The sequence below is a fragment of the Aquarana catesbeiana genome, linkage group LG05 (genome assembly GCF_042186555.1).
Source record: "Aquarana catesbeiana isolate 2022-GZ linkage group LG05, ASM4218655v1, whole genome shotgun sequence".
NCBI classification, from domain to species: Eukaryota; Metazoa; Chordata; class Amphibia; order Anura; family Ranidae; genus Aquarana; species Aquarana catesbeiana.
The window spans coordinates 50,210,794-50,233,784 of record NC_133328.1 but is presented as its reverse complement, the minus strand read 5'-3'; the positions used below and the strand labels follow the sequence as shown (position 1 = coordinate 50,233,784).

At 43.7% G+C, this 22,991-nt stretch overlaps 1 protein-coding gene across 2 annotated transcripts in view; it reads left to right on the top strand.

Annotated features, from left to right (window-relative positions):
• HACD1 (3-hydroxyacyl-CoA dehydratase 1) overlaps positions 1-22,991 on the top strand; it is a 104,264-nt gene that overhangs the window by 36,892 nt on the left and 44,381 nt on the right. Inside the window, exons 2-4 of one of the 2 annotated variants that reach the window (XM_073632661.1) lie at positions 8,725-8,842; positions 10,966-10,984; positions 12,455-12,537. In XM_073632661.1, coding sequence (XP_073488762.1) covers positions 8,725-8,842; positions 10,966-10,984; positions 12,455-12,537 — 220 coding nt within the window. Of the gene's footprint in view, positions 1-8,724; positions 8,843-10,965; positions 10,985-12,448; positions 12,538-22,991 lie in introns of both variants that reach the window. The other variant, XM_073632659.1, reaches the window with a different exon arrangement.

The following is a 22,991-nucleotide window of genomic DNA, read 5'->3' as shown; positions in this document are numbered from 1 at the left end:
GTTTTACGTTGTTGCTGTATCTTGGGGGATAGTCGGGACAAAAAAGCAATTTAGCATTTTCATATTGCAGATCTGGCCTTGCCTGGGCTGTTGTCAGTGTACGATCTCGGTCCCTATAGTTAAATAAAAGTAGAAGTCCTCGCTCTACCACAAACGTTGCAGACATATCTGTGAAACCCAATACATTTATCAGTAATTTCTCTGAAAATTCTACTGGTTTGTTCCCCTCCACACTCGCTCTGGCAAGCCTATAATCCGAATATTATTTTTCCTCAGGTGGCTTTCTGTATCAATTGCTCTGTCCTGCAAAGCGCTGATTCGTTTTTTTTAAGATGTGTAATTCTCTATTGTCTGTTCTCAGTGTATCTTCTACCTTTGAAACACAGAGTTCAATCTCTGAGATCTTTTGTGTGACTTTATCAAACTCATGCCTCATTATATTAATATCTACAGCCAGTGCGTCAATTTTAGTTGTGAGAGTTTCACTGCAAACCTTAATTGCTGCCATAATGTCCTTGCCAGAGGGAGCCAGCTCAATTTCTTTATCTATTGCTGTCTGTGTACCTGCTGACATTCCAGCTTGGGGGGATTTTGCAGCTGATTTCCCTGCTGCCTTAGCTGCCATTGAGGAGGGAGAAGAGCAAGGAGTAACAATTTGGGCTTTACCCACATGTGGCTTACCTGGGGGCATCCAGACCCGCTGTTAAGGAAGCCTCAAATCTCTTCAATCTGTCCCAGGCTGTAAATGAAGTCAACGCTCTTGAACTGCCTCTCCTACTATAGTCCTCAATGCTCTTTAACTTCTGAAGAGCGAGCTGCTTGTCACGTTTACCCCGCACCTCCTGCACCTCTTACTCAGAACTTCAGCACTCTGCACTATTATCGAAGCATGAAAAAGGCCCCCTGCCACTTCCAAACATCTCCTCCATTCCGCCAAATGGAATCCGCTGTCAGGCAGGGATAGGAAGGGGGGTCTGGGGCAATCTACCACCCGCCATCCAGTCCTCTCTAATGCTCTCACCTCCCGGTTACTCCAGAGAGGAAGTCAGCTGGGACTGCCGTCTCTTGCTGGAATTCTCTCGTAATCAGAGCACCGCATCACCACTTCTTCACACTCTCACATCACCACCCCCTCAGCATCACCGTGAATAACCAAAGGAACACTTTTTAATCAGAATATAGCATCAAGTCAATAAACAAAACTCCCGGGATATTGATCTGGTCAGTTAAAGTGGGGTTCCACCCAAAAAAACAAAAATACATGAAAAAAAAAACCAAAAAAAATTTGGATATTTTTTTTTTTTTTTTACTCACCTCTAAATGCCTGTTGCTAGGGGGTCCCTCGTAGTCTGCCCCTTCCAGTGCCTGGGCTGGTGACATCACTTCCCCCTCGGCACAGGAAGGGCTCCGCTCTTCTCCCTCCCTCCTGTCAATCATCTGGGACCCATTACAGGCCCCAGGTGACTGAGCGACTAAATCACGGTGCGCGGCGCCGCTCGCGCATGCGCAGTGGGTGCCAGGCTGTGAAACCACAGCCCGGCGCCCACAGTTGCAATGCTGGCGCCGCTGAACGGAGGGGGAGATGAGCGGGCTTCGATCCCCCGCATCGCTGGACCCAGGAACAGGTAAGTGTCCAATTAAAAGTCAGCAGCTGCAGTATTTGTAGCTGCTGACTTTTAATTTTTTTTTTACATGACCCCCTGGGTAGGGTGACCACATTTCCAAACTACCATTCAGGGACCACCCCCCCAACCCACAATCCCCCCCCCCCCCCCGCGCGCCCGCCCCAAAAAAATATTTTTTGGTTTTTGATACTTTTTTTGCCAATTTTGGGGGGGAAAAAATGCTATAAATCTATCCCCTATTTTGTATATGCTATAGCTTTTGTGCAAACCAATCAATATACGCTTATTGCGATTTTTTTTCCAAAAATATGTGATTTTGTATAATCCTATCTGAAACTGTGCAAAAAAAAAAAGTGCAGTTATTTTTTGATGTATTGTAGAGGATGTAGCAGATGTAATTACAGAAGTGGAGCGTCTGCAGATTTTAATAATTTAATAGTCACTAAAGAATGAAGGGAAGTGTAAAGACTCAGAGAAACAGGTCATATTTGCATTTTGCCAGCAAGTTGCTGTATCACATTTTAGAGCTGGTCTGGTCATGATACTTGCTGCCACAACAGAACAAACACAAACCTGGAAGTTTTGCTGTCGGCTCGGAGTTGGGTCGCAGCGCAGGTGGTGCTCGTGGGCTGGAGGAGGTTTAGGAGTTGAACTGGAGAAGTTGGGCCACTCAGCTGGCTGCTGGCAATGTGCTGCTGCAGGCAGCGGCTGCGGGAGTAGTCGGCGGCGGCTCCGGGGGTCGGTAATGGCACTGGGCACAGTGACAGGCTGGATCCTGTCAGGAGACTCAGGAGGAGATACAAAATGAAGACGCTCTAGTGTGGCAGATCTCTTTCTCTCTCTCTCTCTCTGCTGCGGCCAGAGGCGGATTCGGAGAAGGAGAGTAGGTGGGTGGAGTGAGACGCGCTGCTCAGCTGTAAGGTACCCACGTGTCAGCCGACGTCACTGGTTGCTAGACACGAGGTGGGGCGGCCCTAGCAACCAGAGGTCGGCAAATTATTTATCAGGGTGGCGGACTGGCGGTGTGTTCTTTTTTTCATTCCGGGACATTGTATAGTCCCGGAATGAAGGTGCCCGGGACACGGGACAAAAACATTAAGGGACAATCCCGGGCAATCCGGGACACGTGGGCACCCTACCCCTGGGTGGAACACCTCTTTAAGTAGCAGAGGGGGTTGTTAATCAGTTCCAGCTGCTTTGGTGGTAATGAAATTAACAACAGGTTCACTAGATGGGCAGCAATGAGACGACCTCCAAAACAGGAAGGGTTTTACAGGTGGAGGCCACTGACATTTTTTTTTCCCTACTCATATTTTCTGACTGTTTTTCACTAGTTTTGCATTTGGCTAGGTACAGTGTCACTACTGGTAGCATGAGGCGATACCTGGACCCTATAGAGTTTGCACAGGCATTCCAACTCCTCCAGTATGGCACATCAATGCGTACCATTGCCAGAAGGTTTGCTGTTTCTACCAGCACAGTCTCAAGAGCATGGAGGAGATTCCAGGAGACAGGCAATTACTCTAGGAGAGCTGGACAGGGCCATTGAAGGTCCTTAACCCATCAGCAGGACCGGTATCTGCTCCTTTGTGCAAGGAGGAACAGAATGAGCACTGCCAGAGCTCTACAAAATGACCTCCAGCAGGTCACTGGTGTGAATTAACAATGAAACATAGTGCTGCGCTGTTAGAATGATGATATACTATGAAATGTAAGTGTCTCATTGTTAACTTTCCTTGTGGCTATGGTATGACCTCTCAGTGCTTTGCAGCAGTTATTTCGTTGTAATTTTTCTCTTTGATACAGCGCGGGAATACTTAATTGATAATTTATCCCTTTGATGTGAATGTCTCTGACCAAACAATCAGAAACAGACTTCATGAGGGTGTCCTGAGGGCCTGACGTCCTCTAGTGGGACCTGTGCTCACTGCCTGGCACCATCGAGCTCGATTGGCATTTGCCATTGAACACCAGAATTGGTAGGTCTGCCACTGGCGCCCTGTGCTTTTCACAGATGACAGCAGGTTCACCCTGAGCACAAGTGACAGACATGAAAGGGTCTGGAGAAGCCATGGAGAACATTATACTGCCTGTAACATCATTCAGCATGACCGGTTTGGTAATGGGTCAGTGATGGTCTGGGGAGGCATATTCATGGACGGCCGCACAGATCTCTACAGGCTAGACAATGGTACCCTGACTGCCATTATGTATCGGAATGAAATCCTTGGACCCATTGTCAGACCAATGCAGTGGGTCCTGACACATTGTCAGACTGATGCAGTGGGTCCTGGGTTCCTACTGGTGCACGACAATGCCCGGCCTCATGTGGCTAGAGTATGCAGCCAGTTCCTGGAGGGTGAAGGAATTGATACCATTGAATGGCTCCCACGCTCGCCTGACCTAAATCCAATAGAACACCTCAGGGAAATTATGTTTCGATCCATCTGAAGCCGCCAGGTTGTACCTCAGTCTGTTCAGGAACTCTGATGCCCTGGTCCAGATCTGGGAAGAAATACCCCAGGACACCATCCATCGTCTCATTAGGAGCATGTCCCAACGTTGTCAGGCATGCATACAAGCACATGGGGGTTATACAAATTACTGAGTACCATCTTTAGTTGCTGCAATGAAATTTAAGCAAAATGGACTAGCCTGCTGCATCATTTTTTCACTTTGATTTTTGGGGTGTCTTGGATTTCAGCCCTCTGTAGGTTGATAATTTTCATTTCCATCAAACAATGTGGCATCCTTTCATTCCCAACACATTTCCCAGTCTAAATCAGTATAGATAGATGTGTTTTCAAAGTGTCCTTTTAATTTTTTTGAGCAGTGTGTTAATGTGTGTGTATGTGTATATATGTGTATATATACAGTGGGGATGGAAAGTATTCAGAACCCCCTTAAATTTTTCACTCTTTGTTATATTGCAGCCATTTGCTAAAATTATTTAAGTTCATTTTTTTCCTCATTAATGTACACACAGCACCCTATATTGACAGAAAAACACAGAATTGTTGACATTTTTGCAGATTTATTAAAAAAGAAAAACTGAAATATCACATGGTCCTAAGTGTTCAGACCCTTTGCTGTAACACTCATATATTTAACTCAGGTGCTGTTCATTTCTTCTGATCATCCTTGAGATGGTTCTACACCTTCATTTGAGTCCAGCTGGGTTTGATTATACTAATTGGACTTGATTAGGAAAGCCACACACCTATCTATATAAGACCTTACAGCTCACAGTGCATGTCAGAGCAAATGAGAATCATGAGGTCAAAGGAACTGCCTGAAGAGCTCAGAGACAGAATTGTGGAAAAGGCACAGATCTGGCCAAGGTTACAAAAACATTTCTTCTGCACTTAAGGTTCCTAAGAGCACAGTGGCCTCCATAATCCTTAAATGGAAGATGTTTGGGATGACCAGAACCCTTCCTAGAGCTGGCCGTCCGGCCAAACTGAGCTATCGGGGGAGAAGAGCCTTGGTGAGAGAGGTAAAGAAGAACCCAAAGATCACTGTGGCTGAGCTCCAGAGATGCAGTCGGGAGATGGGAAAAAGTTGTAGAAAGTCAACCATCACTGCAGCCCTCCACCAGTCGGGGCTCTATGGCAGAGTTGCCCGACGGAAGCCTCTCCTCAGTGCAAGACACATGAAAGCCCGCATGGAGTTTGCTAAAAAAACACCTGAAGCACTCCAAGATGGTGGGAAATAAGATTCTCTGGTCTGGTGAGACCAAGATAGAACTTTTTGGCCTTAATTCTAAGCGGAATGTGCAGAGAAAACCAGGCACTGCTCATCATCTGTCCAATACAGTCCCAACAGTGAAGGATGGTGGTGGCAGCATCATGCTGTGGGGGTGTTTTTCAGCTGCAGGGACAGGACGGCTGGTTGCAATCGAGGGAAAGATGAATGCGGTTTAACTTCCAACAAGACAATGACCCTAAGCACACAGCTAAAATAACGAAGAAGTGGCTTCACAACAACTCCGTGACTGTTCTTAAATGGCCCAGCCAGAGCCCTGACTTAAACCCAATTGAGCATCTCTGGAGAGACCTAAAAATGGCTGTCCACCAACGTTTACCATCCAACCTGACAGAACTGGAGAGGATCTGTAAGGAGGAATGGCAGAGGATCCCCAAATCCAGGTGTGAAAAATTTGTTGCATCTTTCCCAAAAAGACTCATGGCTGTATTAGATCAAAAGGGTGCTTCTACTAAATACTGAGCAAAGGGTCTGAATACTTAGGACCATGTGATATTTCAGTTTTTCTTTTTAATAAATCTGCAAAAATGTCAACAATTCTGTGTTTTTCTGTCAATATGAGGTGCTGTGTGTACATTAATGAGGAAAAAAAATGAACTTAAATGATTTTAGCAAATGGCTGCAATATAACAAAGAGTGAAAAATTTAAGGGGGGTCTGAATACTTTCCGTCCCCACTGTATATATATATATATATATATATATATATATATATATATATATATATATATATATATATATATCATTTTTTTTTTTTTTTTTTGACTGACTTCCAGACCAGTAGTAGCTGACTTTCAACAGGTTAATGTGAACTTTTGAACTTTGGTCTTTGGTAGCTACATGTTGTCACCTTGTGCTGCTCTAGAGAACAAGTGGCTGTCTGGAGTCTCTAAGTCCCACATCTTCCTGCTAGCTGTTACGTTGTGGCAGAAACTTGATACTTCTGTTGGCATATGCTTCCTCTGCAAGTCTCAACTGAGGAATTTGCATCCCATCCTGAAATGACAATCCAATATTTCTTATTGTGGACTTAAATGGAACCTATTCATTGCCCCTGCAGAGCATAGTGACTAGGGTTGCCACCTCAGCCCTTTAAAACTGAACAAATATTAATTACACATGTAGCACCCTGATGTTTAGGCAGGGTTGCTAGTAAATTTACCTGCCAGGTGTAGGAGATCAATTGATTCCACCCTAATTCTGAAGTTGCTGCACTTCTCTCTTCTGTCACTAGATGGCTGGGTATATGGTGGCATTAGGTAAGACAAGGGCATTGCAAGGACAGATTCGGAATAGATGGGGTGTCTCAGCCAATAGGCAGGGATCTTCTTGGGTCCCTTGGCCTGCTGGGAGAGCCTATTTATTTGGGTGAGGTGAGGTGATCAGGGTTCTGTGCCACCTGGATGGCTGTCTGTGTGGACGGCTGCTAGGCCAGAGCCTGAGGTCTATCCCATTGACATCTGGCTGCTAGGCTGTCTGAGGGCCTATCCAGAAGCAAGAGAGCAACGTAGGGTTGGGACTGCGGCTTGTAGTCCAACGAGAGGTGACGGTTCGGCCGGCCGGAGAACCTGTCGTGGTCGGAAGTAGAAGGGAAGCTGTCGCCACTAAGAGACCATCCACTTTATTACCAGGGACCACAGTGAGTAGCTGAAGCAGGTGCCAGAGCAGTATTCTCACCAACCGGGGACGGTGAAGAATTGGGAAACTTCAGCAGGTGTCAAACCAGGGACCCAGCCAGCGGAGGTGATGCTTGTAGAGCAGCCTTGTATGTCAAGCCAGGGACCGAGCAGGCCAGTGGGGTGATGCTTGAAGAGTATCCTGAATGCCAAGCTAGGGACCCAGCAGGGACACGCGGTTGACGCTTGAGGAAGATGCTCAGTGAGAAGATTGGAAGAGCTCAGGAGATCCAGTGGTAGTGGATCAGCAAGTCTAGTGAGAGAGAGACTGGGAGCTCCGTTGAGTGAAGTTCTACAAGAGGAGATTGTAGAGGAAGTGAAAGAGTTCATTGTAGCCTTTGTTAGGAACTGTTCAAGATTGTTACAATAGGAGACAGCGTGTCTACACATGCAGATGTGGAGTCCAGCTGGGTGCCTTTCCCTGCATGGCTGTCTACCTATAGAAGTCTCAGAGTCTGCCAATTAACATTGCAACTACTAAAGGGTGTCCTGGCCCTAAACCCTCTCTCCCACAGTTCTGTTTAAGAGACACTAAATCTCTTTGCATTCAAGAAGTGTCTGGCGCCCATGAATCTACCTTGTACTACACCCACCATGCTTTGTAACCTACTCTACACAGAAGGATGTCAGCTATCCCTAACTCTGGTTCTCATTAGACCAAAGGGGACCCGGCACTTGGCTACACACTGTGGTCTGTGGCTGATTAAGGTGGTAATTAAACTAACTTGGTCCCTTATCTGCATTAAATTAGCCTCAGAATCTGTGTAATTCATATGTGTTTGGGTTTAAAGGGTTGAGGTGACAACCCTAATTGTAACAGGTTCACTTACCTGTTGCCCTATCCAGCTACACATTTCCTTCACTTCTTCATCGCTTCATTCAGCTGGAGCTAGGAGAGGAAGACTTGTGTAACCTGCATGTCTTGTCTTGGAGCTTACACAGAGTTGGAAACTCTCTCCCCACCCCCACCTGGCACATCTTCCTGCATACCTGAGAGTTCAGGGTATTTCTTGTTGAAAGGAGCAGTGTAAGAGTGAAGAAAATGTAAGTACATGTTAAAGTTAAAGTAGATGTAAACCAAATCCCTAAAATCTTGCATAAGCTGTAACACTATGAAGTCATGTTAAAATTAATTTTCAATATTTTTAATCACATTTATTTACAATAATGTCTGGTGATTCTGGTAATGAGCCTTGTTCGGTCACTTCCTGTTACAGGATGATAATGCTCTGTCCCCCGTTTCCCAGTTGTGCTCCTGAATTGTTACCTTTGAAGATTTACTAGTGAAGTCTCAAAGTTTAATTCAAGAACATATACATGTGGCAGGGGACACAGGTATCAGACACTCCTGGAAATATGAAATGCCAGAGACCTTCAGAGCCTGCAGCAGTGGAATGAGGAGAGGCAGGAGAAATGGGCTGTCTGAGAGGTATGTCCTGTATGCTTTTGCAGGAACCTGCTGGCTTAAAACTTTTAGGGACCAAACAGGGTATCTTTAGGCTCAATTCCCCCTTTTATTTAATCAAGCAAAAAACAGATATTGCAAGAGTGGAAACCCATTTAGTTAGCCAAAAAATGCCTCACATTCCCAAGTCTTAAAAAGAAAAGGTAAGATTAAGTGATATAATATTTCAGTAATACATTCAATTGACCCTGCAGGTGGCTCGTTCTCGCCATTGCGATGTTTCGATTCTACATGTACAAAGGAACACACAAGGGGCTCTACAAGAGTATCCAGAAGACTCTTAAATTTTTCCAAACATTTGCTTTACTTGAGGTAAATGTGCTGCTCTTTAGCATGTATAACTCTTTATTTGTATCTTACCCTGTACTTAGAAATACTAAATGTCCTTTTCCTCATGGGCATCAAAAGACAACATTTAATGCATGTTCCTTGGCCTGCTTATGGCAAGACTGAAACAGTGTGTGGACCTAAACAGCTACTAATTAAATTTTGCTTTGCTCTCCATTGGCTTCCCAGGAACACTGCCTGGAGAGTGTATGTATAGCCGTGGCCAAAAGTTTTAAGAATGACACAATTATTCATTTTCACAAAGTCTGCTGCTTCAGTGTTTTTAGATCTTTTTGTCAGATGTCACTATAGTATACTGAAGTATAATTACAAGCATTTCATATGTGTCAAAGGCTTTTATTGACAATTACAAAAAGTTTATGCAGAGAGTCAATGTTTGCAGTGTTGACCCTTCTTTTTCAAGACTTCTGCAATTCACCCTGGCATGCTGTAAATCAACTTCCGGGCCACATCCTGACTGATGGCAGCCCATTCTTGCATAATCAATGCTTGCAGTTTGCCAGAATTTGTGAGGATTTTTTTGTTCACCCGCTTCTTCAGGATTGAAGTTCTCAATGGGATTAAGGTCTGGGGAGTTTCTTGGCTATGGACCCAAAATTTCAATGTTTTGTTCCCCAAGCCACTTAGTTATCATTTCGTTACCAATCTGCTCTTGGATGGTTGTGAGAAGTTGCTTTTGTACCATTCTTTATTCATGGTTGTGTTCTTAGGCAAAATTGGGAGTGAGCCCACTCCCTTGGCTGAGGAGCAACCCCACACATGAATGGTCTCAGGATGCTTTACTGTTGGCATGACACAGGACTGATGGTAGCGCTCACCTTTTCTTCTCCGGAAAAGGTTTTTTCCAGATGCCCCAAATAATTGAGAAGGGGATTCATCAGAGAAAATGACTTTACCCCAGTCCTCGGCAGTCCAATCCCTGTACCCTTTGCAGAATATCAGTCTGTCCCTGATGTTTTTCCGGGAGAGAAGTGGCTTCTTTGCTGCCCTTCTTGACACCAGGCCATCCTCCAAATGTCTTTGCCTCACTATGCATACAGATGCACTCACTGCTGCCATTTCTGAGCAAGCTCTGCACTGGTGGTGCCCCGACCCTGCAGCTGAATCAACTGTAGGAGAGGGTCCTGGCGCTTGCTGGACTTGGAATGTTTTTTTTTTTTTTTTTTTTCATGGCAAAGAGGGACCTTGCAATTAATTGCAATTCATCTGATCACTCTTCATAACATTCTGGAGTATATGCAAATTGCCATCATAAAAATGGAGGCAGCGGACTTTGTGAAAATCAATATTTGTGTCATTCTCAAAACTTTTGGCCATGGCTGTACATTGTATATATATTTTTTTGTTTTGTTTTCTGTGTCCCATTTGGCCAATTTTTCTTTACTTTCTGCCCTGGAAACACAGAAGGAAGTGAGATGAAACCTTTCCAAATGGAGCTTTAACCAGCTATCACTGGAATTTTATTTTAATTAGCTCCTGTTTTGATGACAACTGTACAATTTCACAATTTCCCATTTTTCGATCCCAGGATCAATGGTCATCAGGACAAATGGAGAGGGTGAATTTTCATATCAGGGTCAAAGAGCAATAAAAATCTGAAAGAGGATCTAAAGCTGGCTACATATAGTAAAATTTTCTTGTACAATTTTCCTTTAGATTTACCAAAACCATATCATATGTTGTCAAACCTAAACCCTTTCAAATTGTATGTAATCAGGCAGGCCCTTGAACTACATAGTTGAAGGTAAATTTAAAGGAAATTGAACAAGAAAATTGTATAATGTGTAGCCAGCTTAGCCCTTTCCTAATCTAAAACTAACCTTAGCTGCTTATTAACTTCTATGGAACAGCCAAGGCCTGCTCTTTTTTTTTTAATCCTTACTGCTACCTGCACCATGATATTATAAATGAAAAATCCTGCAACTCAAGATCAATAAAACAGTGCTTATCTCTACTTCCTTTCATGTTTGGATTGTCTACATTTCTATCAAAGATTGCAGTTTATAGCCTGCCTAATGTAAATATAATGCAATTCAAGAATGACAGCACTTCTCATAAACTATTGATGTGTGTATTTTCTTTTACAGTTGGTCCACTGCGCACTTGGTGAGTTTATCTGTTTTATATCCTAGTAGTTTAATGCGATTCAGCAGGAGAGGGGTACAGGAAGAATTATTTATATTCTTGCAATAAACTGAGCTTTTCATTTTGATCTCCAGAATTCGCATGTCACAATCCCTAGCGAATAGATCTGCGGCATTCTCAATGATGTCACCAGTGTCTGGTGAATGGATAGGCTGCATTCTCCATAATGTCTCCAGTGAATGGATGGGCTGTATTCTCATTGGTGTCACTAGTCTCTAGTGAACGAATACGCTGCATTCTAATTGATGTCACCAAACTCTAGTGAATGTATCAGCTGCAATCTTAGGCCAGCCATACACGTTTTGAATCTCGGTTGGTTCAGCAGGAACTGGCCGAGATTCGAACCAGTGATGGGCAGGCTGGATGTACCAAGTTGATTGATTGATCAGCTTGGGTACAACCAGCCTGCCGGATTCTCTTGTGATTAACGGCTAGTGGCTGCTATAGCTGCTAGAAATAATCACTGTCTTCTCCTGGCGGGAGAAAACAAAAGCTTGGCAGGAGGGATTCCCCTGTCAGCCTGTCTGTGTTGATGGGGGAATCATGCAAATTTCTTTATTGCAACCCGTGGTTGCAGGAAAGAAATTTGCACCATGTATGGCCAGCCTTAGTGTTGTCACCAGCCTCTGGTGCAGTGCTTTCCAACCTCAGTCCACATGTACCCACCAACAGGCCATTTTTTGGGAATTTCCCAGAGATAAAATATCTCTCATTATTATCAGGACATTGACACTGATTTAAAACACCTGTGTAAGGTAGAGGAAATCCTGAAAACATGGCATGTTCGGGGTATTTGAAGACTGAGGTTGGGAACCATTAATCTAGTGAATAGATAGTCTGTATTCTAAGAGATGCCACCAGTCTCTAGTGATTGGATAGGCTGTATTCTCAGTGATGTCACTAGTCTCTAGTGAATTTATAGGCTGTATTTTTAGTGATATCACCAGTCTCTAGTGAATGGAAAGGCTGTATTTTCAGTGATGTCACTAGTCTCTAGTGAATTTATAGGCTGTATTCCTAATGTTATCACCAGTTTCTATTGAATGGATAGGCTGTTTTTCCAGTGATGCCCGTGCTCTCTAGTGAATGGATTGGCTGCATTCTCAGTGAAGTCCACAGTCTCTAGTATATAGATTAGGCTGCTCTCTCAGTGTTGTCACTGGTCTCTAGAGAATGGATAGGCTGCATTCTCAGTGTTTTCCTTCTGCAACCAGAGTAGGGAGCTGTGGGTAGCAAAGCTGGAAACCTAGAATGGAATATATTACCACTGGAGTGCCTGCAACATGTAATTACCCAGGGAAGAATTATGCCCTCCTATATCTTAAAAAAACAGCTAGTGGTGGACTGATCATTTATTAAGCCCTATTTGTATGTATTCCTATTGAACATGTCATGCAACTAATAATAGTTTCTCTTTCTTCCAAGGTATAGTGCGTACATCGGTGCTAGTAACGGGGGTCCAAGTCAGCTCAAGAATCTTCATGGTTTGGTTTATTACCAACAGCATTAAACAGGTAGGTAGTAGAATGCGCTTTAATTGTATTTGTAAAATAAGCAGTGGCGGCTGGTGCTCAATTTTTGGGGGGGGTGGCAAACCAAGGCGAACAGGAAGGCGGCAAACCCCCCACTATGGGAGACAGACGGAAAGGTGGCGATCACCCCCCCGCTGCACGAGACGGATGGGTAGGCAGCGATCAGAGGCCTCCTTACCTTTGGAGGCAGATGACAAGGATCCTCACTCCGGGGCCGTTACTTCTACTCTCAGCCAAACAGAAAGTGGGTCCTAAGACCCGATTGGCCCGGGAGTCCTAAGACTCCTGGCCAATTGGGTCTCAGGACCCGCTTCCTGATTGGCCAGTAGAAGAATCAGGAAGACAATAGTGAATATTAATTCGCTATTGTCACACAACTGGGTGGGCCCAGGGTGCAGTGCCCTGCGCACCGAGCCCACCCTTTTTTGAAGCCAATTAGAGCCTCAGGCTCTAATCATGTGCTTAAAAAAAAAAAAATTGGAATCCATGCGTCCGGTGCCCTGCATGTAGATTAGGGGCCGGACGCATGGATTAGGGGGGCGGTGCCCCTGCACCCTGTATGGATGGGCCACCACTGAAAATAAGAAAGAAATTTGCAAAAGAAAATTTACTTTTTAGGCACCAACATTCGATTAATAAAATGTGAATATTTTGATTAAAAAATATATATAAAAAACAATAATTATTTGTAAAATAAACTCTAAAAAACTACCACTTTGTAAAGGGCACATTTTATAACTCTATTATAGTATAGCAATAAGTATGTTTATGAAACAAAAAATTAGACCCAATTCCAGTCAGTTTTTATCATTTTGGATCGAATAAAGAAACTTTAGAATCTCTGTTGGGTTCTTAATTATTGTTTTTGTTCCTATTGGGAAAATTTTCATTTCCTGTCCAGTGACAGCTGGGCACAGGAATTAAGCTCATCAGACACCACTCTTTTTAAAACAAGCATTATCTAGGTCCCTGGTGCCCAACCTGCAACCCTTTGGTATATGATGTGCACCCCCTGGAACTCAGCAGTCTGTGGTGGGAATATTGACTAGGGTAATGTCATTGATCACTACTAGCCATGTAACATTTCCCCTGTTCTGTATTGTCTTCTGCAGCATATCCCCAGCCAAAAATATAGCATGCCCCCACTCTCTGACCCTCATTTCCTCTATTAGGTCTACAGTCTCTGACTATCCTCTCAAGAAGTACATACAGTATATTGAACTATATGTGTGGCCCTTTGGTGATATCAGGGGCTGCATTTAAGACCACCTTTAGCTCATAGATTAACATCCACCAATCTAGGTAATTGATGAAGGTGGACAGGAGGCCAAAACAGTAAAACGCATCAATAATCATATTTTTTTTTTTTTTTTTTTACAATTTTGAGTCCCCAATGGGACAAAATACATGTACTACTTTGTCTTATGTCCCTAGGTGCCCTCTAACACTAGCTATGATATCAGCCAGGGATCCCCTCTCTGCCCAACACCACAGCTGGCAAGGAGATGGCTGGTTTGCTTTGTAGCAACTGTCTCCAGCTCCCTGCAATTGCCCAAGGCAAGCACTAGCAAGAATGAAGAGGGACGGCAAGCTGGCACACCTCAGCTTTTAAGACTATGTGACATACAACACAGCATGTGGGGTGCAAGGGTCAGGACTATGTAATATACTGTATAACATTTCATGTACAGTGCACAAGTCAGAATTATATTACATGTACATACAAGATAGCATTTAGAGTGCAACGGTTATAACTATGCAATGTATAACAGCTTTTGAAATGCAGCTTTCCGGATTATGCAATGTACAACACAACATAAACAGTGCAGCTATCAGGATAATCGAATGTACAACAAAGTGGCTAAAGTGCAGTGGTCAGGACTACATAAATTAGAACATAGTGTACACAGAAAAGAAGTCAGTGTGCAGAGGCTAGGACTATGTAATGCACAGCACAGCTTCCAGGGCTCAGCAGTTGCTGGTGGTCAGTGAAGAGTGTCCCCTTAAACATTGGTGGTCTGTGGTGACTGCCCCCTTGCATGTTGAGGGTCATTGGCAAGTGCCATCCTATACATGTCAGAGGCCTGTGCCCCCTGAAAGCTTGAGCATCAGTGAACATAAAGGAAGTAGGTTTAGACACAGTTTAGACAGTAGATTCACTATGCCACAGCAACTTAGTTTAGAGTTCTATACCACTAGACTGGAGTTAACATATAAAGCAGCAAGATCAGTAGTAGACAGTGAACATGAACATTAACTGTGTTGAGATTTATATTGCAACTACTCAGGATGCACCCAAAAGAATGACTACTGTAAGTCCTGTATGTTACACCTGAGTGGTACCCCTGTACTAAGCAACTAGCAAAGGTCTTTATTTGAGGCAACTGTAAATGGACAGTCTTTAGTTCTGGCTCTTCAGCCGGCTAACTTGGGGCCCAGTCATACCGTTGGTGAACATAAGAACAGTCATAGAAGAGCCTGCAGGCAGTAATGGGCTATAGGGCAGCTGTGCAGTCAGTTCCTAAGGGCTCAGTCTCACTAATGGCAGTATGTATGTCATGGCGGCAGGGCCCTCTCACCAGTCTCAGCGATCCAGCACAAACATCCCTCTGCTCGAAAAAGGAATCCTCTGCCGTAGTTCTATACCTTGGCTCACCTGGCGGTACCGCTGGAGTGTGGTTGTAGTGTGAGGTGGTGGTAACACAGCCTCAGCGCCCATTCTTTCCAATGCTCTCCCTCGCTCAGTGGTCTCATGGTGGTGCGCCTAAGGCTCCAGCTCTAACCTCCAGTAGGTCTGACTCTGGGGATGTGCTTACTCCCACTCCCTGCAGCAAAAAACTGCACAATTCAAAGAGCAGCCTAGGGAGGTACTGCTTCTCTCCCCCGCCCCAAACAAACTATTTAAAGTATATCAAAAGCTGGAGTAAAGCTTTAACCCTTGCAGCCTAGTACTTGGCTACACTGGAACTATGCAAGCACTGTCAGGGTGATATGACTCCACCCAGCATTATTCTGATAGTCATAGTTACCTGCTCTGTTAGAGATCTCTCTAGATCTGAGGCACCGAACAGGAGACACAGGGCATGTGCCATAGGTGCTCAGATCTACGCTACCTATGGTTAAGCAGAGAGCTGGGGAAATTTATTAATAGCAAACAAAATGCAAACAAATCCCACCTGGCCAGAAAAGCAGCACCAATCTGGGGTTTTCTAGTTTTAGTTCTACCCTAATCTAATCATTAAGTGATGGAACAGCTGGTGTCACTCTGTTAGAGATCTCACTAGACCCTGGGCAACTGGAGACCCAGGGAATGTGCCACAGGTGCCCATATCTAGTGATGCCTAGGTTTAAGCAGAAAGCTTGGGAAATTTATCAAAATCAAACAATTCCAGATTTTGATTGGGTTCACTTTTCTGGCTATTTGTCTTTTTTTTACTTTTTTTTTTCCATAGAAACACCGATCTGGGACTTTCTAGTTTTAGTTCTACCCGAAATCCAACCTATGCTGACGATAAATGAATGTAACATGATGTTTTCTCTTTTTGCTGCGGCTGATAAATAGTTCAAAAGCAACGATCTCTCTTCAAGGCCTGTCTTTCTTCTCTCTCATTTAATGCAACCTGGCATTGGCCATAAATTTTAATGTGTACTATTCAGTGCTTCAAAATAAACACATCCATAATCAATGCTGAGCTTTGGTTGGGGTTGGAAGACGATTCTCGTTCCAGATATGTTTTTATTTGAAGCTTTTGGCTCTTGGAGTAGCTCTTGGCATGAAGAGAGGCATCTGCAGACTGGGCTGTTTAAGAAGAGGCATGGTTCATTCTCCGAGCTCCTGGGCTCCCTTCCATGTCTCTGCGCTTACTGCAAAAAATAAATGTACTGTAACAGATATGTTTATGTCCACCATTAATTCTCTTCCATTTAACTGTGCTGGTGGAATGCTAAGTAAAACATTGACTGGTCTATCAAAAACATCAAAAATACATTTAAAGTACATCTAAACGAAATGACTAGATCGTGTATAAACTTTAATATGTTAATGCCACTTCAGTAATTGTTAGCGATCCTTTTTAAATCTCCAGTTTTCATTAAAAGAATACAGAGTGATCCATCCATGAAGGCTCTTGTTCAGGCACATCCTGCTATGGAATGACAAGTGTCTTCCAGCCGTGCTCCTATATTGTCACCCTGTCACATGCAGGCCTGACAGAGAGTACTGGTGACTGTGCTAACACAAATTGATCTTATAAATGCATGATGAGGCTGCAGAAAGGATGGTCTTAACCCTAAACATTTTTTCACTTTTTTGATAGATAAAAGAATGTTAGGTAAAGCAGGGAATCAGAGGAAGAGATTGACTTTTTTGAATACTGAATCCCTTAAAAGCTCAAATCCTCAGAGAAAAAAATAGAGGGATGTTTATAGCATGCAAATGCTATCTGCTAGCATTTGAACATTTACAGTGGGGCAAAAAAGTATTTAGTCAGCCACCAATTGTGCAAGTTCTCCCACTTAAAAAGATGAGAGAGGCCTGTAATTGTCATCATAGGTATACCTCAACTATGAGAGACAAAATGTGGAAAAAATCCAGACAATCACATTGTCTGATTTTTGAAAGAATGTATTTGAAAATTATGGTGGAAAATAAGTATTTGGTCAATATCAAAAGTTCATCTTAATACTTTGTTATATATCCTTTGTTGGCAATGACAGAGGTCAAACGTTTTCTGTAAGTCTTCACAAGGTTGTCACACACTGTTGCTGGTATGTTGGCCCATTCCTCCATGCAGATCTCCTCTAGAGCAGTGATGTTTTGGGGCTGTCGCTGAGCAACTCGGACTTTCAACTCCCTCCAAAGGTTTTCTATGGGGTTGAGATCTGGAGACTGGCTAGGCCACTCCAAGACCTTGAAATGTTTCTTTGTTGCCCGGGCGGTGTGTTTAGGATCATTGTCATGCTGAAAGAACCAGCCATGTTTCATCTTCAATGCCCTTGCTGATGGGAGGAGGTTTGCAGTCAAAATCTCACGATACATGGCCCCATTCATTCTTTCATGTACACGGATCAGTCATCCTGTTCCCTTTGCAGAGAAACAGCCCCAAAGCATGATGTTGCCACCCCCATGCTTCACAGTAGGTATGGTGATCTTTGGTTGCAACTCAGCATTCTCTCTCCTCCAAACACGACGAGTTGTGTTTCTACCAAACAGTTTTACTTTGGTTTCATCTGACCATATGACATTCTCCCAATCCTCTTCTGAATCATCCAAATGCCCTGTAGCAAACTTCAGACAGGCCCGGACATGTACTGGCTTAAGCAGGGGGACACGTCTGGCACTGCAGGATCTGAGTCCCTGGCGGCGTAGTGTGTTACTGATGGTAGCCTTTGTTACGTTGGTCCCAGCTCTCTGCAGGTCATTCACTAGGTCCCCCGTGTGGTTCTGGGATTTTTGCTCACCATTCTTGTGATCATTTTGACCCCACGGGGTGAGATCTTGCGTGGAGCCCCAGATCGAGGGAGATTATCAGTGGTCTTGTATGTCTTCCATTTTCTAATTACTGCTCCCACAGTTGATTTCTTCACACCAAGCTGCTTGCCTATTGCAGATTCAGTCTTCACAGCCTGGTGCAGGTCTACAATTTTGTTTCTGGTGTCCTTCGACAGCTCTTTGGTCTTCACCATAGTGGAGTTTGGATTGTGACTGTTTGAGGTTGTGGACAGGTGTCTTTTATACTGATAACAAGTTCAAACAGGTGCCATTAATACAGGTAATGAGTGGAGGACAGAGGAGCCTCTTAAAGAAGAAGATACAGGTCTGTGAGAGCCAGAAATCTTGCTTGTTTGTAGGTGACCAAATACTTATTTTCCACCATAATTTGCAAATAAATTCTTTCAAAAATCAGACAATGTGATTGTCTGGATTTGTTTCCACATTTTGTCTCTCATGGATGAGGTATACCTATGATGACAATTACAGGCCTCTCTCATCTTTTTAAGTGGGAGACTAAATAGGTGGCTGACTAAATACTTTTTGCCCCACTGTATTTCATATTAAATTTTTTTTTGGCATTAACAAATGAACTTGGTTAAGACCATAATACGATTAATTACAGCACCATACACTGAGTTGTATAGTGTACATTAAAGCTCTTTTGGCCATACTTCTCTTGTGGGTCACAGGAGTGTACTGATTTCTGCACTCCTTTGACCCATATTTAGCTGACAGTGGGCTAAAGTCTGCTGTCGGACTGACATCACAGAGCTAGTCCAGGTTCTGCAGGGATCCCAACAATAATGTCGGACTCCACCCAGATGCCTGACCGGCAGCTGGATCAGCGTCTCAGATGAAAGCCTGAGCCAGATGCTCCCGCCCCCTCCTTAGCCCATTTCTCCAGTGAGTGCTGGAGGGGCAGAGCACAGAGTGGTGACTGACAGTCACAGGCTCTATGCTCACTGAAGACTGGGAACTGAGCGATCAGTGGTCTTCGATCGCTCAGTTCTCGGTGTAGAGCCCGCAAGGGGGACAGCTGCAGCCATCCAAGTGACTTTAAATGGTTGTTTTTTGGACCCCACACTTTTCTTTTAACCTTTCTCAACCAGGCTGCAACGGCACTCTGGGGTACTGTCTGGGATCATCGGCGGTTCCAACATTTGATGATGGCGTAACATGTGTATACAGCGTCAGAAAAGTGGGCTATCTTCAGTGCGCATGTGTGTGTGCTGGTCCAGCACGGAGAGTGAGCTTTTATCGACAACTCCTGCCAATAGTGAACAGGAGGCAGTAAGACCAGCTCTCGATCATGTGATCATTGCAATAGCCAATCACAGTGATCACTAGTGTTAGAACTCACTCATGTAAGGTATCTCCTCTTAGAGAGAGAAAGAGACATTGTGTTTTTCTCCCTGATAGAGTAAGTCTGTGTAAACAAAAAGTCTGTTAAAAAAAAAAAAAGGATAATGGGGTCAATTCAGAGTTATAGAGTTAAATAACAGCCAAAAAAATGCGGTAAAATAACGCTTGCAGTAAATCAGTTTTGAAAGAGCAATCCACTAAGAATTTAGCATTAAATACCAATTGCGGCATTTGTTCGATTTAGCTGTAATTATCGCATTATTTAATGCAGTAATTTATCGCATTGAGCTGGTTGCTAAGGAACGGGTCGGGAAGGTTGGCCGCTGTGTCCTTAAAAACTAATGACTTATCAGCAGTCAGCAGTTTCCCGCTGACAGCTGAATGTAAAAAAAATAACATGCCGCCAATTAAAATGATGGAAAAAAACTGTGTGCCCCCCCCCCCCAATGCATACCAGGGCAAAATTTAAAAAAAAAATGGTATGCCCCCCCCCCCCCAATCCATACCAGACCCTTATTAGAGCATTTAGCCCGGCAGGTCAGGAAAGGGGGGACAAGCGAGTGCCTTCTGAACCATAGATTCATAGATTCTGAACCCCCAGATCCCGCCCCCCTCATGTAAATGAGTATGGGGTACATTGGACCCCTACCCATTCACCAAAAAAGTGTCAAAAAGTAATAAAAACACAGACAGTTTTTGACAATTCCTGTGTTAAAAAAACCAAACAGTGTTCCCTGATGTAAATCCATCGTCGATCATTACACCTACGCTCCGCTGGAACCCAAAAATGAAACAAAAAAGAGCTCCGCTCACGAGGATGGCTGGCCACCGAATGCCTACTTCGCCATTTGACAGTTCTTATATAGCTTAGGGCAGGGCCACCTGACGACGTCACCTGGTGGCACCGCCCTCTCGTGATGTCACCAACCCAGCATGCACCAGTCCGTGACATCACAAAGGGGGCGGTGCCACCAGGTGACGTCGCCAGGTGGCCCCACCTTTACCCATATAAGAACTGTCAAATGTTTGAGGAGGCATTCGGTGGCCAGCCGTCCTTGTGAGCTGAGCTTTTTTTTGGGGGGTTGGCGGGGTGGTGTGATTGACGATGGATTTACATCGGAGGACAGAGTTTTTTTTTTTATTTTTTAATAAAGGAATTGTCAAAAACTGTCTCTGTGTTTTAATACTTTTTGACACTTTTTTTGGTGAATGGATAGGGGTACAATGCAGAGCCCCCCTGCCCCAAAGCACCCACCCCCCCATGTTGATGGCATGTGGCCAGGTATAGTTCAAGAGGGGGCTGCATGCTCGGATAAGGGTCTGGTATGGATTTTTCCCTTAAAGACCCAAAGTGTCTGGTATGCATTGGGGGGGAACACTATGCTTTTATTTATTTTCATAATTTTTAATTACTTGGCCTGATTTTTTACATTCAGCTGTCAGCGCGAAATCGGCTGACAACTGATGAGTCATCAGACAACTGATGAGTCATCAGTTGTTAGGGACGCGACGGCCGGCTTCCCGACCCGCTCCTTAGCAACCAGCTACTACTCAGGATCTCCCCGAACCCCACACTGTTTTTTGACAAATACTGCATGTGATACCGACAGCAAAATAGCAAAATCCTGGTGGTAAATGTTGAATTTTTTTTACTCTCTGGTCCGTTTGTGAATTTTAAACAATATTTACTAGCACATTTTTCATTTTGTGGTAAATACCGCATAATCGTTATTTTTTTTGGATGAATTTGACTTAATTTACCGCATGCAATAATTTATGCAAATGAGTCATGTGACCACGTTATCGCATGTGGTAAACTTTATTAAAGTGACCCCCCCTGGCAACAAAAGTGAGTACACCCCTAAGTGAAAATGTCTAAATTAGGTCCAAAGTTTCAATATTTTGTGTGGCTACCATTATTTTCCAGCACTGCCTTAACTCTCTTGGGCATGGAGTTATTTTATTATTATTATTATTTTTTTTTTAAATGTATTTTTTAATAGAAAATTTTAATACACACGATTGCCAACAGAGGGTCAGAAAGCCAGGAGAGAGAGAGAGAAAGAGGTGGAAGAAGACAGAGGAGTCTAAGGCTGGCCACACACCACACAGCCCTCCTGCTCAACTTCCCCCAGATTTACCTTCAGCTATGTAGTGCAAGCGCCCACTTGACCACATTTAGATTAAACATTTTTAGGGTTGACCTCACACTATATGGTTTTGGTAAATCCAAAGGAAATTTGAACAAGAAAACTGTACAATGCATGGCCAGCCCAAGATCGCTCACGCCAGCATAGGGGACTGTGTGATTTGACCTAGCAAGAGACGTCATAAGTCAAGGGGAGCGCATAGTTTGGAAGGAGGTTGGGAATCACTGAAGCACCAGCACCCTCCATTTGTTTTTTTGTTTTTCTTTTATTAAATTTTTCATATTACATAACAAGTGAAAAAAGAACTTTGTATATCATATTTTCAAAAGTATCATATTAACAACATTCTAAAATTCATCCCCCCCTCTTTTGCCAGTTTAACGCCATATTGTTTTGTGTTCGTTACTGCCAGTTTAACACTATATAGTTTTGTGTACGTTACTGCCAGTTTAATGCCATATAGTTCTGTGTGCATTACTGCCAGTTTAACGCCATATAGTTTTGTGCATTACTGCCAGTTTAACTCCATTTACTTTTGTGTGCGTTACTGCCAGTTTAACGCCATTTACTTTTGTTTGCCTTAGTTTAACGCCATATAATTTTGTGTGCATTACTGCCAGTTTAACGCCATATAGTTTTGTGCGTTACTGCCAGTTTAACGCATATAGTGTTGTGTGCATTACTGCCACTTTAACGCCATATAGTTTTGTGTGCGTTACTGCCAGTTTAATTCCATATAGTGCTGTGTGCATTACTGCCAGTTTAACACCATTTACTTTTGTGTGCATTACTGCCAGTTTAACGCCATTTACTTTTGTGTGTGTTATTGCCAGTTTAATGCCATTTTCTTTTGTGTGCATTATTGCCAGTTTAACGCCATATAGTTTTGCGTGCGTTACTGCCAGTTTAACGCCATATAGTTCTGTGCGTCACGGTACGTTTGGCGCATTATATTGCAGTATATTATATTGCAGTATATTATATTGCAGTAAAATATAGTGTATCCGTGGAGTGTGTCTGTGTAGTGTGAGTGCTCAAATTAAAGTGCACCAAACACCTCTTTACATTGATTAAAGTGCATCTACGTACAGATTTCAACTTCTTCTTTACATTTGCTTATAAGCACCTCCCCCTTCCCTCCCAATAATGTCTGAGAGGACAACAAGAAGAGGCAGATGTTCCTTTGGCACTGTAAGGGGGCCAGAAACAAATGTGTCCACAGGCAAAGGTGGACGTGGTGGTCAGGCAAGGCATCATTTCCTCTGTTTAGTGAGTTTGCCCGTGCTACCCAGCCACACCATGCAGAGAAGGTGGTGGACTGGCTTACTAAACCTTCCTTATCCTCCTCATCCTCTTTCACACATACTGAGACAAGTGTGCAGTCCCCTGCAGTTGCAAGAGTGGATAAACCTGCCTCCTTGCCCACATCT